At 39.2% G+C, this 13,746-nt stretch overlaps 1 protein-coding gene across 2 annotated transcripts; it reads left to right on the top strand.

Annotated features, from left to right (window-relative positions):
* Positions 1–6,711: 6,711 nt before the first annotated feature.
* On the top strand, positions 6,712–12,929 carry SRP19 (signal recognition particle 19). Of its 2 annotated transcripts, XM_059919410.1 has the most exons (5): positions 6,712–6,843; positions 7,499–7,574; positions 9,901–9,972; positions 10,067–10,178; positions 12,384–12,929. In XM_059919410.1, the coding sequence occupies exons 1-5, from the start codon at positions 6,803–6,805 to the stop codon at positions 12,515–12,517; spliced, it is 435 nt and encodes a 144-aa protein (XP_059775393.1). In that variant the 5' UTR covers positions 6,712–6,802; the 3' UTR covers positions 12,518–12,929. The 2 variants fall into 2 exon arrangements, with proteins under 2 accessions (XP_059775393.1, XP_059775392.1); XM_059919409.1 differs by lacking the exon at positions 7,499–7,574 and having other exon boundaries at positions 6,717–6,843; positions 12,384–12,486.
* Positions 12,930–13,746: the final 817 nt, after the last annotated feature.

The following is a 13,746-nucleotide window of genomic DNA, read 5'->3' as shown; positions in this document are numbered from 1 at the left end:
ATTCCGGTAGACAACGCCTACTGGGAGAAGGTGCAATCAGTCTGCATTGCCCATTGAGGAAAAAGTTGCTGTATGAGACCCTCTAGTTAGAGAGAATGGCTCTGAATTAGTAAAGGAGCAAATCTCAATTCTACTTTTAGAACTTCACAGAGTGCTGCCATAAGTGATAGCAGGCCAAATATTCTCAGTTTATGCTTGTTACAAACGGCGTACTGAGCCCAGCATGGAGTTGCAACGCCTGTTAAGAGAAGTAGGGAAGTGCCCTGTTATCTTTGGACTGCAGCAAACAGCACTCCTAAGGCAGTGAGTGGTTTTCAAACTAGAGTGCATTTGATCTTAGTGCAAATCCAAGCCACATTTGTTTATTGTATGTTTGTGTGTATTTTTTAAATTCATACATTTATTCTGCAATGTTGTAATATGAAAACATGCTTAATATATGTCCTTTGTGGTTTAAAAAAAAGAAAAAACTAGAGTGCATTTGAATCACCAAAAATGTTAAGACACACGCCCACACTTTGTGATTCTGAGTGAGGCCCAAGAATGTGCAGTTCTGACAAGTTCTCAGATGATGCTGATGCTGCTGGTCTGGGAACCACACTCTGAGAGCCACTGCCCTGTGTCACCACAGCGAAGCTCCTTGAGTGACTGCCTTCAGTTCCAGCTGCTCTTCTCAACCACTGGACTCGACATACGAGAAAGTATACCAAACTTCCCTCTCCTTTAGGCAGGAAAGATTTGAATATTGAGCCATACAATCTGATACAGCCCATCGCAGCTCCCAATAGTAGACAAATTTGCCAGACATGAACGAGCAGGTAATTCTGAAGACAATGACTGTGTCTGAGGGATTGACTAATGTTCCCTTTGGAACGGTTATCAAAAAGGCAAAAGTTTCAGCAAATATCTAATTTGGATTTGCAATAAGATCGAAAGAGACAAACACACACCAAGAAAAGGGGAAAGAGAACTTTGAAGTGAAGGCAGATTGACTTCAGATGAAAGAAAAATGCACCCGTTTTGTTAGTATACAAACAACCAATTAACTATGGCAAATTGGTATTTGAGAATAAGCTTTACAAGTTACCCTGCACTAACAGGAAAGTTAATGAGAGGGAAATAATGAAATAAAAGATAAGCCCAAAAGAATCAAATTGCACTCTAAGTACAGTCAAAAAACTTATTTTCCATAAACTAGTTACCACAAGGTTAATTAACTGAAGGGATGAGTCTTGCTGGAGAAGGGAGCCAGTTGCACTATATCTGCATTCATGTTATCACAGGGGGTTCCTTGTATCTAAGATAGCAAAAGAGCAGAGTGCCACAAATGCAAAAAGAAAATTGCCAAGAGCTGAAGAGTATTTCAGTAATCAGATTGTTCACACCAAACAAAAATAATTTTTCAAGAGTCTTGATGGTTGAAATAGAGTGTATAAATTATTTTTTTTTAATTTCTAATTCCTTCATATTATGCCTACTTTTAAATATTACTTTGTAGTGTTGAAACCTATGGACTTTGACTCCTATAAACACCAGGTCATTTTCCTGCCATTCTCCTCTGTTCTTTGGTCTATAAAACTATATTCTGGTTTTTGTTAGACCATTGATGCTTCTTTCAACCTGTATGTTTTTTTGTGTGTATAATGTTGTTCTTGGTGCTAAATACACTTCTGATATTCAGGATAACTCTCAAAATCTGTGACTATTTGCTTATTTTCTTGAAGTTATGAGACTGTTCCTTTTTTTAATTAAAAATACTCAACTTTATGCTAGTGGAGGTGACCACTGACTATAAAGCAACAGTAGTGAAAAATGAACTATTGAGAATGTTGCACACATTACCTGCCCCAGCTACACCACCTTTTGGAACCCAGACACTTAGTCTCACTGTTGGTCACTGAACCCCGTACCCAGTCTTTCCCCCCAACCATGGCTGTTTGCACCAGAGGCAGATGCCTGACCCAGGGGAGACTCATCATTAACTGACCAGTGACCAAAGACTTGTGAGGCTTGTCAAAAAAAAAAAAAGACTGGGCCAATTTTAAATAAGAGTCAAAGGAAATTTCTGGTTGGTGATTGAGTGCTGGAACTAAAAGATCGTGTAGAGTTAAGGCTGAGGCCACTATGATTGGCATCATGAAGCTAAAAGTAAGAGAAAGTCAGTCACTAGAGAGAGAAGGAACAGATATGGGAGGGAGGCATAGAGAGCAAGTGAGAGACAGACAAGAGTCACTAGCTCCTGGCGTTACCTCAGTCCCTGCCGATTCTGGGGCCTAGTTCTACTTTTCCTTGTGTTTGGGGCATTTATGAACTTCTAAACCCACTTTGTTCCTGAAGTAACTTGAAACTAACAGAAGACTCTTTAGACACATCTTCGTGAGGTTTTTTGATTTTTTAATATAGAGAAAGCTTTCTAAAATCATCTGTGGGGAGAGAGGAATAGGCTGCCTACCAAAAAAAAAAAAAATAGGTTGGCATCAGATTTCTTCCTGCAATACCAAATGCCAAAAAAGGAAAATAAAGCAATGGAACAATATATACAGCATTTGGAAGCAAATGGAAATACTACCTAAGAATTCTGAAACCAGCCAAACTAGCATTTAATTTATCTGGAATACTTGTATCATTTGGGATTCTTATTATAGTTATTAACAACAAGACCTTCTCTGAAAGACAAGACATTCATTTAAGGAATCTTAGGTAGCTCACAGGAGCTGTATGAGGGCCAGAAAATCAGACTTGGAAACCACGGTGGAAATAATACCCAAACCATACTGTGAGACTGCTTCAAAAAGAACAAGTTGTTGCCCCTAACCTCTGGAACCCTCTGACACCACCCTCCCCATAAATTAAGATTCTGTGCAGCACTTGCTTCCTCACACTGCTTAATTCTGGATTGAAGTCTTGCTTGGGTGGACATGATTGGCAGAAGCTCTGTCACCTGCCTGTAGAGTCTGGGAACGCTCGGTTGTTTGTTTTCTCCATTGAGGAAGCAGGATGCATAAGACATGAATTCTCGAAATCTATGAGGGGCATTTCTAAAGCACTGGGAAACCAGAATCCATGACATACCTCTACCATAGTATTCTTGCTGCCCAAGCAATTAAAATAAATGGGAAACTATTAAGGAAATGGTTTGAGCAATAAAACCTTTAAACTTGAATGAACGTGTAAATAATTGTGGTTAATCTGATAATGAATCTCATTGTGAATGTCCATGTAACTCAAAACTGAAAAGATGAAATGCTTAATAATTTTAATAATCTTAAATTCCAGGTTATTCCAACCCAAACTGGGAAACGAGGGAGAGAAGACGTAAAAGCATGCTAAATTTCTAATCTTAAGTAGGCAGTGTCAAAAGATACTATTTTACTTTTAACTTGGAAAAATACAAATTCAATTTTTTTATTTAGTGGTAACCCCAATGTTAAAAAGAAAGAAAAATTTCCATCCAAAGCATTAGTCAAAGATAACTAAGAATACTTGAACAAAATATCAAAGAATGGAGAAAATGGGAGAGGGAGAATTAGCCACAAAGAAGCATATAATGACACAGTAATACCAAATAATGAGTGGGTTGAGCACATATGGTAAAATAACCACTCTCAGGTTGGAGTCAAGTAAAAAAAAATATCCTCCAATTATACGCCATTAGTAAAAGACACATTTAAAATGATCCAGAATGGGGACTTCCCTGGTGGCACAGTGGTTAAGAATCCAGCTGCCAATGCAGGGGACACAGGTTCGATCCCTGGTCTGGGAAGATCCCACATGCCGTGGAGCAACTAAGCCCATGCGCCACAACTACTGAGGTTGCGCTCTAGAGCCCACAAGCCACAACTACTGAGCCCACGTGCCACAACTACTGAAGCCCACGCACTCTAGGGCCCGAGTGCCACAACTACTGAGGCCCTGTGCTGCAACTACTGAAGCCTGCACACCTAGAGCCCGTGCTCCACAACAAGAGAAGCCACCGCAATGAGAAGCCCGTGCACCGCAACGAAGAGTAGCCCCGCTTGCCGCACCTAGAGAAAGCCCTCGCGCAGCAGCAAAAACCCAACACAGCCAAAAACATAAAAAATAAAAAATTAATTAATTTTAAAAATGATCCAGAATGTATAAAACTAAAAGCACAACCACTTTTGCACAGGCAAATGTAAAGAAAACAGTAAAGGTAAATTTATGTCAAACTATAATTCTGGATAAAAGACATCAAACATAATGAAAAGAAGGTGAACATCAGTTATGACTTTCTTTAAACATCAAATGATAGAGCATCAAGTGTATGAAACAAAATTACAAACACAAAGGGATACTGACAAAAACCGTGGAACCAGTGACACTGTCAGTCTTTGACAGATGACTTCGTCTATACAAAACAAAAGGAGAGTTATTATTTAAAACCACAACTTCCTTCCAGAAAGGGTGGCTCTTGTTAAGGTAAAATTCTCAAAAGGTCCTTTTCTTTAGCTGAGGACCTTGGTGGGTTTGGGATCTGTAAAGCCAAGCCTGGAGTTTGAGTGGGAGGAGGATTAGAGAAAATCTCATAGGTGTGCGTAAGAGAGGCAAGAACTTGGGGTTCTTGGGGTACCCAGGAATGGGGGGGTTGAGGAACAGAGACAGGAAGACAAAAGGAAAGAGAAGGCAGAAAAAATGGTAAGAAGTCAAGGTCCTATGAAAACCCTGGTGATGTAGCAGGTAATGATTTTAGAAACAGAGACATACACTATTTCAGTTGAAATCTAAGTTCTCTGCAAAATCTCTGTTCCAGTAGTAACGGATTCACTTGTTTTTAATTTTCAGAATCTTGTTTTAACAATTGCAGTTATCTTCACCATCACATTATTAATAATTATTTGAATTCACTTAGATATAAGTGTTCACCACTGTTTCCCCTAAATAGCATAGAGGAAACACTTTCTTCAAATCTTTATGTTACTATAATTTGGCTTGGCTGGAGTATGTCCTTAAATAGTTTTGTTTTGTTTGTTTGTTTTTTCCCAGAAAAGCTAAGTTGGGAATATACTTTCTAAATCCTTGCTTGTTTAAAATTGTTTTTCTTTTGCCCTCACACAAAGGATAATTTGGGTCACAACTTCAGTCACAGTTCATTTTCTTCAAAACTCTTAACTTCTAATGTTTACTGTGTCTAAGAAATTCAACAGTCAGTCTGAGTTCTTTTCTCCTATAGATAACTTTTATTTCCTACCTTGGTGTTTTTAGAGTTTTGTTTTTATCCTTGAAATAAAGCAGTTTTACTAGTGTAAGTCCATGTGTGTGTTTGTTTTCACAGCCCTATCTTTTAGTACTGAGTCTTTTCAATCTTGAGTCTTCAGCTCAGTAAATGTTCTCATGTTATGTCTTTTCAAACCAACCAGATCTACCAAAAGTGCTCTCCATCAGACACCAGCCAGAATCTTGGTGGTGCCTAAGTGGGGACCATACTGTCAGAAGTTCTTGGTGTCCAGAAGTTGCACTCTATTCCTCTCGAAGTGGAAGAACACCTGTCCTCCACTTTGGTATTTGGTATAACACTTCCCCGTAAGAGTACCAAAGCAGTACTGCTTGTGTTCAAATGCCTTAAAGGATTTGTAATGAAACAGGTTCACTAAAAGTAATTTTACTTACAGTCTACCCTCCTACACCAAGATATATCAATAGATATGAATCCAACAGAGACTGGAGATGGAATGTAGACAAATCTTACTCATAAACACCACGTTGTGCTCTGGAATTACCCCCCCCCCCCCGTGACAGTTATCCTAGGGCAAATTCTCAGACTTCTGTAGAAACTGGTTTGGTTTGGTCATTGCCTGAAGCTCTTTTTACAGGAATCTTGTGCACTTCAGAAAGAAGTAAGACATTTATATACATCAGCACCAAACTAAGACACTAGTACAAGGAAGATTGAGAGACAGGAACTGAGGGGATGGAGAAAAATCAGGGGCTTCCAGTCAGACCAGCTGGGTATTTATGCTCAGCCATCATTAGCGTTGAATGGCGAAAATTACCCAGTCTCGCGGAGACTCAAGCCTTTGGGCAGATTTTTGTTTTGCTTATTTTGTTTTTTCATTTTTAGAAGAAAATACCTATTTTACCTTGTCCGGTTTTCTGAATAAACGGCCGCTACGAAAATAGGAATAAAGTTGTGTTTAAAGAATGGGATGCTCAAACAGTGCTTTGCAATTAACCTAAGGTATGTAAAAATACAGTGAATTTTAGGGTAAAGGTTTTGAAAAGTGTATAGTCAAATTTCTAACATTACACAGCACACTGAAATACACTGCCAAGTAATTTTGCTAGTTCCATTTTTGCCAAGTTGAAAGCAAGCTGCAGGGCCCAGGAGCGGTTAAAGATTAAACATAAAGGGTATTTTCTTGCCTACTCTAACAACTTGCTCGGATCTCACAGATCACCCGCGGTGTGGAGCCCTACTCTAAGGACGAGAGAAGTTAGCACCATCCAAACGCAATGTGAAATTGGCCAAGAAAGCGCGTAAACGCTTAAGCCAATTTCAGTGAAAGAGCAAGCGCCCCAAAGGCTGGTTTTGGCGAGATCTTGAGAAGCGAAGGAATTAGTAGCGTTCGTGAACCCTCTCGCGAGAGGTTTCGACGCCACGTCAGAAACTAGAGATCCTGACGCCGAGCGACAGGTGCTGGAACAAACCGACGGTGAAAAGCGGCGGACGCATAGGCGCTTCGGTGGGCAGGACTTCCGCCGGAAATGGGGTGGTCTGGGAAATCTCCGAGCTGAATTGAGGCCGGGTTTTTCCCTGCAGGTTTGGCCTGGGGGCTGGGTGAAGATGGCTTGTGCCGCTGCGCGGTCCCCGGCCGACCAGGACAGGTGAGTCCGGAGAGAGGACGGGGCTTGCGGCGAGCCCGCGGGTGTTGCGCAGCCTTCCCCAGCCCTGAGGAAGGCTCGCCGGGGGAGCTCAGCCCCAGCCCCGGGCTCCGGGCCTGTCCTCCGGCGTCCGTTCCTCCCTGAGGCCGGCTGCGCCAGGGCTGTTCGCAGGTCCCTAGATCCCAACTTAACCTAGCTCAGTGTTTACCTGTACGTGAGACAGAGGACTTTGGGTGCTACGTGGACATGACGTTAAGTAATCACAGTGTGAAAAATCTGTTCTTTCAGTTGTTGGTATGTTCGGAAAGGCTCGTTTGAGTTCTTTCAAGCCTTTAATACCTCTGACTCCTTAGTTTCTATATGAGAGAGCAGGCCCCGCCCTCAGAAGCTTTTGACAGGCACCTGTATCTAACTGAACAGTTACGGCGCTGCTTCCTTCCTTCCTCCCTCCCTCTAGCAAGTGATGTTTTTTTCCATCTAAGATAGTAAGTTAAAGTTCGCTTTTTAAGTAGAGGGGAGGCAGTTTAAAGAAAAAAAGTTAAGCACATAATAGTATAGGTGTACCGGCAATCCTGATGATGATGATGATGAAAGAAAGAATGAATGAATTTTTGGAAATATTTCTCTAGTGATACCAGCTGGGCTTTTCCTGTGGCAGGTTCATTTGTATCTATCCTGCTTATTTAAATAACAAGAAGACCATAGCGGAGGGGCGGCGAATCCCCATAAGTAAGGTAAGCGGGCTGTTACTTCTGTCTTTGAGGGCCTGGGGAGGTTGTATTGTCCGGGCCACAAAGGCTTCTTTTACTTTACTCCATTGTTTGGGGCATGAGGAGAACGGCAGCCAACAATTGGGATGCTTTCGTTAATAATGGTGATGCAGGAGGGCACTGATTCATAACTGAAAGAATTTTTTAAGTGGTTCTTCACGAGCCTGTGTTTGAAGGAAGTTGGGGGTGGAGCGTTGTAGGGTTTGCACGTTTTTGTTTTTTTAAGCTTAAGGTTATGACACTCTTTCCCTTAATAAAGGAAACCAAAATTATGGCATTGTACAATATGATATACAGAATGCAGCTGAGTTTTTAAACAAGACTTGCAGAAAATTCAGATATGTTGAGTTTTACAGTTTTATGTCTGTTATCATCGTCATCGTCTTCTTTTTGAGAGGGGTAAAGTTACTTTAAAATTAATACTTTTTAAAAGTAGGTGTTTATAGTTTTAAAAGAGATGATTTCCCCCTTGTGCTGTTTCAGTAGAAAAACCCGAGTTCTTAGTTGGCCTTGTGGCTTAAGTTTAGAAAGTGCCTAGTGCCAAGTGAAGGGGGTCTTTGTAGCTTTTCATTTTCAAAATTAATGTTATAGTCTATTTTTTTAAGATTAATTTACATTTTATACATTTTATAATCTGATGATGGATTTAAGGAACTTGGCCTGAAGCAATACATTATTTTTGTGTTATTTAATATCTCTCATTTTACTGCTTAAATGTGTAGAGGAAAGTCTACTTTGCTGCTACAGGGTAAAAGAGAAGACGCCAAAGCACTGATTCAGAGTAATGCCTAACATCAAGCCACATTGACAGAGGCCTCTGGAAGCAAGCTCTCAGGATAATTTGGAGAATGATTGAATTGTTTTTAGCTTTATTGATTTATAGCATACATACATAAACATATGTAAATCTTGTGTTTATTTTGATTAAATTTCATAAAATGAGTACGCATGGGTAACCAAGCACCCAGATTTTAAAAAGAACATGTTACCAGCACTCAGGAAGATTCCTTTATGTCCCTTCCCAGTCTCTGTTCCCTCCACATACACTCACTACAAAGGATGACCCCTGCCCTGACTTCCGATACCGTAGATGACTGTTGCTTGTTTCTTATTTTGTTTCAGTGGCATTACACGCTATGTACTTTTATGTCTGTCTGATTTCAATGAACATGAAGCTTATGACGTTTCAGCTTACGAGTGCTTATACCCTGCACTTGTGAGTGTAGTTTGTTGAATCTCATTGCTCTGTTGTAGGGTTTCCCGACAGCAGCACCACCGGCGTTTTGAGCCAGATGATTCATGGTTGCAGAGGCTGTGCTGTGCTGTGGGGGGTTTAGCGGCATCCTTGGCTTCTACCCACCAGAAGCCAGTGCCCTACCCCACCCTAGTTGTGATGATCAAAAATGTCTCCTAGCATTGCTGAATGTCAGGGGGCAAAATTACCTTGCTGAAAGCCACTGCTCTGTAGTACTGCATTGTGTGTATATACCACAGTCCAGCCTACTATTGATGGATAGTTGGGTTGTTTCTAGTTTGGGGCTATTAAAAATAGTGCTACTGTGAACATTGTTGAGATTGTCTATTTTGTGTTTTTCCTCAATACATACCTATAGCAGTGGAATTGCATGGCCATAAAAAATGCATATATTTAACTTTAGTAGATGCTGCCAAACAGTTTTCTAAAGTGGTTGCATCTGTATTATGTAGACTTCTTGAAAAAAAGACCCTTGTGGCAAAGACAGTTCCTAGCATATATTTATTTAATAGACAGATGTGTCCATCAAAATGTACCATTAATGACTACAGAATTCCGAGGGCTTCTGGAGGAGCCAGAAAGGGTACTTGGTGATAAGAACAAACACTGCTCCTCATTAAGCAATGGAATCTCCATTACCCATACTAAGCTTTGTCTATCCTGAATACTGTTGTTATACCTTATAATTTGCTGAGTATGGAAACCAAAGAGTAAATACAGACAGACAGAAAGAAAGAAAGGAGGGAGGGAGGAAATGGTTGCATCTGTAATAGTTGTTTAACCAGTATTAACCCTGTGAAGTTTATGTTCTCTTGGAAGGGAGGTGGATACACAAGTATGAATCAGTGTGAGTCCCAGGAATTTAAAAATTACAATTGAAACAACTGTACCTAGTAAAAAGAAAAAAAAGAAAAAAAAAGAAACCTAGGATTTTGGTATGTGTTTTGATCATAGTATTTGAAATGATTTATACAACAATGTAGCACTATCCACTTAAAGCTGAGTTATTTAGTGTTTTTGTTTTTAACTTTTCAGGCTGTTGAAAATCCTACAGCTACAGAGATTCAAGATGTATGCTCAGCAGTTGGACTTAATGTATTTCTTGAGGTATGATATGGTTCTTTGTTCACTATTTTCCATACTCATCTCATTGACATAATAACTTTCTTAAAGCCTGTTTTTATTTATTTCTTTATGTTAGAAAAATAAAATGTACTCTAGAGAATGGAATCGTGATCTTCAGTACAGGGGCAGAGTCCGGGTGCAGCTCAAACAGGAAGATGGCAGCCTCTGTCTTGTACAGTTCCCATCACGTAAGCTTTTTTTAATGAATGAATTAAGTTTGGGATAGGTTACTCCTCTACACTGCCAAAAATGTTCTAAAACTGACCTTTTGACAGGTCAGAAACATAATTTGCATTCTATAGATTAATTTAGAAAAAGGGCTACTGCTGATGCAGAGAGGTAAACAATGCTTTTAACTTCTTTTAAGTTAAGGACCTTTGAGAATGTGATGAAACCTACTAATCATTTCTCCAAAAAAAAAAAAAATTGGTGCATGAACATTTTATAAACCTCTGGAAGTCCCATCATTGTTCCCAGGTTAAGAATGTGAAATTATTAAATGGTCATACATTACTGCTATTTCAGATCCTAGAGACCCTTGAGGTCTGTTATTCATTTCTATCAGTAAATTTAAGAAGCCATATTGAGGGCTTCCCTGGTGGCGCAGTGGTTAAGAACCTGCCTGCCAATGCAGGGGACATGGGTTCGAGCCCTGGTCCGGGAAGATCCCACATGCCGTGGAGCAGCTAAGCCCGTGCGCCACAACTACTGAGCCTGCGCTCCAGAGCCCGTGAGCTACAACTACTGAGCCCACGTGCCACAACTACTGAAGCCCGCGTGCCTAGAGCCCGTGCTCCACAACAAGAGAAGCCACCGCAATGAGAAGCCCACGCACCGCAACAAAGAGTAGCCCCCGCTAACTGCAACTAGAGAAAGCCCGCGCACAGTAACTAAGACCCAACGCTGCCAAAAAATAAATTAAATAAATAAATTTATTAAATAAAAAAATAAAAAGCCATATTGAGGGAATTCCCTGGCAGTCCAGTGGTTAGGACTCTGTGCTCTCACTGCCAGGGGCCTGGGGTTCAATCCCCAGTCAGGGAACTAAGATCACACAAGCTGCGTGGGGTGGCCAAAATAAATAAATAATTTTAAAAATTAAAAATAAAAAGCCATATTGAGTGAAAAACACAAGAGATATGCATAGTGTGGTGCCACTTAGGTATACATTTAAATACAAAATATTACTGTTTATTGATTGATGTATATGCAGTATTGTTTATTGACATATATATAAACACTTTTGAAATGGACTGGAAGAAAACACGAAGTCTCAAGGTACTAGTTAACCTAATGGCGAGTAGGGGGTGAGGAGTGTGGTCAGGGGTGTGATGGTCAGAGTAGATTGTAGCATTAGTTCTAGTGTTTTATTTCTTAAAAAACAACGAGAACCAAACAAAACATACTTCAGTATTCCAATATATTAACTCGGTGTATTGGGAAGATGAGTATTTATTTACATGTAATTCTTTACTTTTCTGAATTTTTTATTTGTAAAAAATATGTTCTAGGTTTTTTAAATGGAGCTGTTAATTTTTTTCTTGACACAATAACCCCAAAGTGACAACTGAATTGTTTTTAATTGAATTAAAATAACTGGTTATTATTCTAACATAATTATTTGGTTATTAGTATCTACCAAAACCTGTCAGGATTGGTAGATATTTCTAGAAACTTAAGGGTCTGACTCGGGAATGACAGGTAGTATATTCAGTGTATTTTTTCTTTTCTTTGGCATCTTCCTACACTACTTCTTACAAGTCAAAAGACAAAAAAACAAAAACAAAAACCATCAACCTTTTGCTTTGACTAGTTAATAACATAGAAGTAAAAATTACAGTTGAAAAGATGTTGCTTACTGTTTCCAGTAAGAAAATAGTAAGAAAGTAAAAAGAACAAAGCTGAGCAGTGGGGTGTGTTGAAAGCAGCTACTGGAGCTGGAGGAGGTGGTTGGTGCCCAGAGCAGGGGTGCATGTATGCATAGATCATTTGGACATGTGAGTAACATATTTTGTAGCTTAATGACATGGGTTTTTGTTGTAAGACTGAGAGGGCTTGTGCTTCCTAGCTTAAGTTACAATGATATCCTGACTCTGTTTCCAGCTTGTTATGTTTAGATATATTTTCCTTTGATCTTCAAGTCAATTCCTAGGACCAAGATCAAAATTTTTATTTTGTTCATTTAAATATTTCAGCATTGTTCTTAATACGTTTTCTCCAGGAAATGTCCCCACTTGAGCAAATCATTGTCTTCATGGTCATTTGATTTTTTCTTTTTAAATTCTCATTTTCTTGATGTGGTGATGATTTCTTAAACTTTATGATTTTCAAGTTAGCAACCTTTTATGTCTTATTTCTCAGATTATACACTAAGCCTAACTTCTTGTTCCTAGGTAAGTCAGTAATGTTGTATGCTGCAGAAATGATACCTAAACTGAAAACAAGGACACAAAAAACAGGAGGTGGTGACCAAAGTCTTCAGCAAGGAGAGGGAAGTAAAAAAGGGAAAGGAAAGAAGAAGAAGTGACCTGGTATGAGAATCAAGGATGTGGTACTACTGTAAGAGACATGAATGGAGGTTTCTCATTTGTATCTGAGAGAAACAGAAGCTTTCTGTTTGCATCATTTAACTGAACTATGAACATTTGTGCCTCCCAACTTCAGCATCAGAGTTGACAATGAAATAAATTTACATCAGAAGTATGCATCCAGCTCTTAGGCAGTATAAAAGAAATTTTTTCTTTTTGCCTTTTAATGCAGAATTTTTGTGAAAGAAAGAATCATATTTTTAAATGGACAGTGGACTCTACCATAAGTTACTTGAAATCCTATATCTGTTTGTCCTCTGTGTAAACGTGTTTCAGATAAATGAGTTTAATGAGATTTGAAGTACACATTTTGTTCATCTTTTAAGTTAATGAAATAAAATTTCAAACTGACTTTTGTAGCTTTTGCTTACGAACTAATTAATGCCAGTAGAGGAGATAAAGAGGATAAAACGGGGAGTGGAAGCGTAGTGTGAGCCTAAAACCAGAAGAAAGTGGTTAAATCCTTTTGGAGGTCTATGAACAGGCAGTCTGTAGATCATATTCTTTTTTTTTTTTTTTAACTTGGAGTATAGTTGCTTTACACTACTGTGTCAGTTTCTGCTGCACAGCAAAGTGAATCAGCCGTACATATACATATATCCCCTCATTTTTGGATTTCCTTCCCATTTAGGTCTCCACAGAGCACCAAGTAGAGTTCCCTGTGCTATACAGTAGGTTCTCATTAGTTATCTGTTTTACACATAGTAGTGTATATATGTCAGTCCCAATCTCCCAGTTCATCCCACCCCCCCGTTCCCTCGTGGTATCCCTATGTTTGATCTCTATGTCTGTGTCTCTCTTTCTGCTTTGCATATAAGATCATCTATACCATTTTTCTAGATTCCACATATATGCATTAATATATGATACTTGTTTTTCTCTTTCTGACTTCACTCTGTGGATATATTCTTCTACTCAATTATTGTAATTGAATTGTTTAATCAATTACTAGTTTGTTGGCATGTGGAAAGTCCTGGAGTTTAAGCTTTAGATTTGCTTATTGTGTAGACTTAAGAATATTATTTTAATTGGAGTTCTAAAATTACCTATGCTTTAGCACCTTGACATAAACAGTTTTTCAAGAAACTAAATTGGATTGGTGATTCTGACTTTATTCCAAAGCACTGTTCTAAAAGTGGTGATTTTGTGTAAAATTTAAGAGACTCCT

This window comes from Balaenoptera ricei, chromosome 3, assembly GCF_028023285.1.
Source record: "Balaenoptera ricei isolate mBalRic1 chromosome 3, mBalRic1.hap2, whole genome shotgun sequence".
In the NCBI taxonomy this organism is placed as follows: Eukaryota; Metazoa; Chordata; class Mammalia; order Artiodactyla; family Balaenopteridae; genus Balaenoptera; species Balaenoptera ricei.
This window is presented reverse-complemented; position numbering and strand designations above follow the sequence as displayed.

Bases quoted from the DNA above. Each gene is read 5' to 3' on its own strand.
- SRP19 (XM_059919410.1), top strand. From the start codon at position 6,803: ATGGCTTGTGCCGCTGCGCGGTCCCCGGCCGACCAGGACAG. The intron at 7,575-9,900 runs GTAAGCGGGCTG...TTAACTTTTCAG, and splicing joins GGCGAATCCCCATAAGTAAG to GCTGTTGAAAATCCTACAGC. The intron at 9,973-10,066 runs GTATGATATGGT...TCTTTATGTTAG, and splicing joins GACTTAATGTATTTCTTGAG to AAAAATAAAATGTACTCTAG.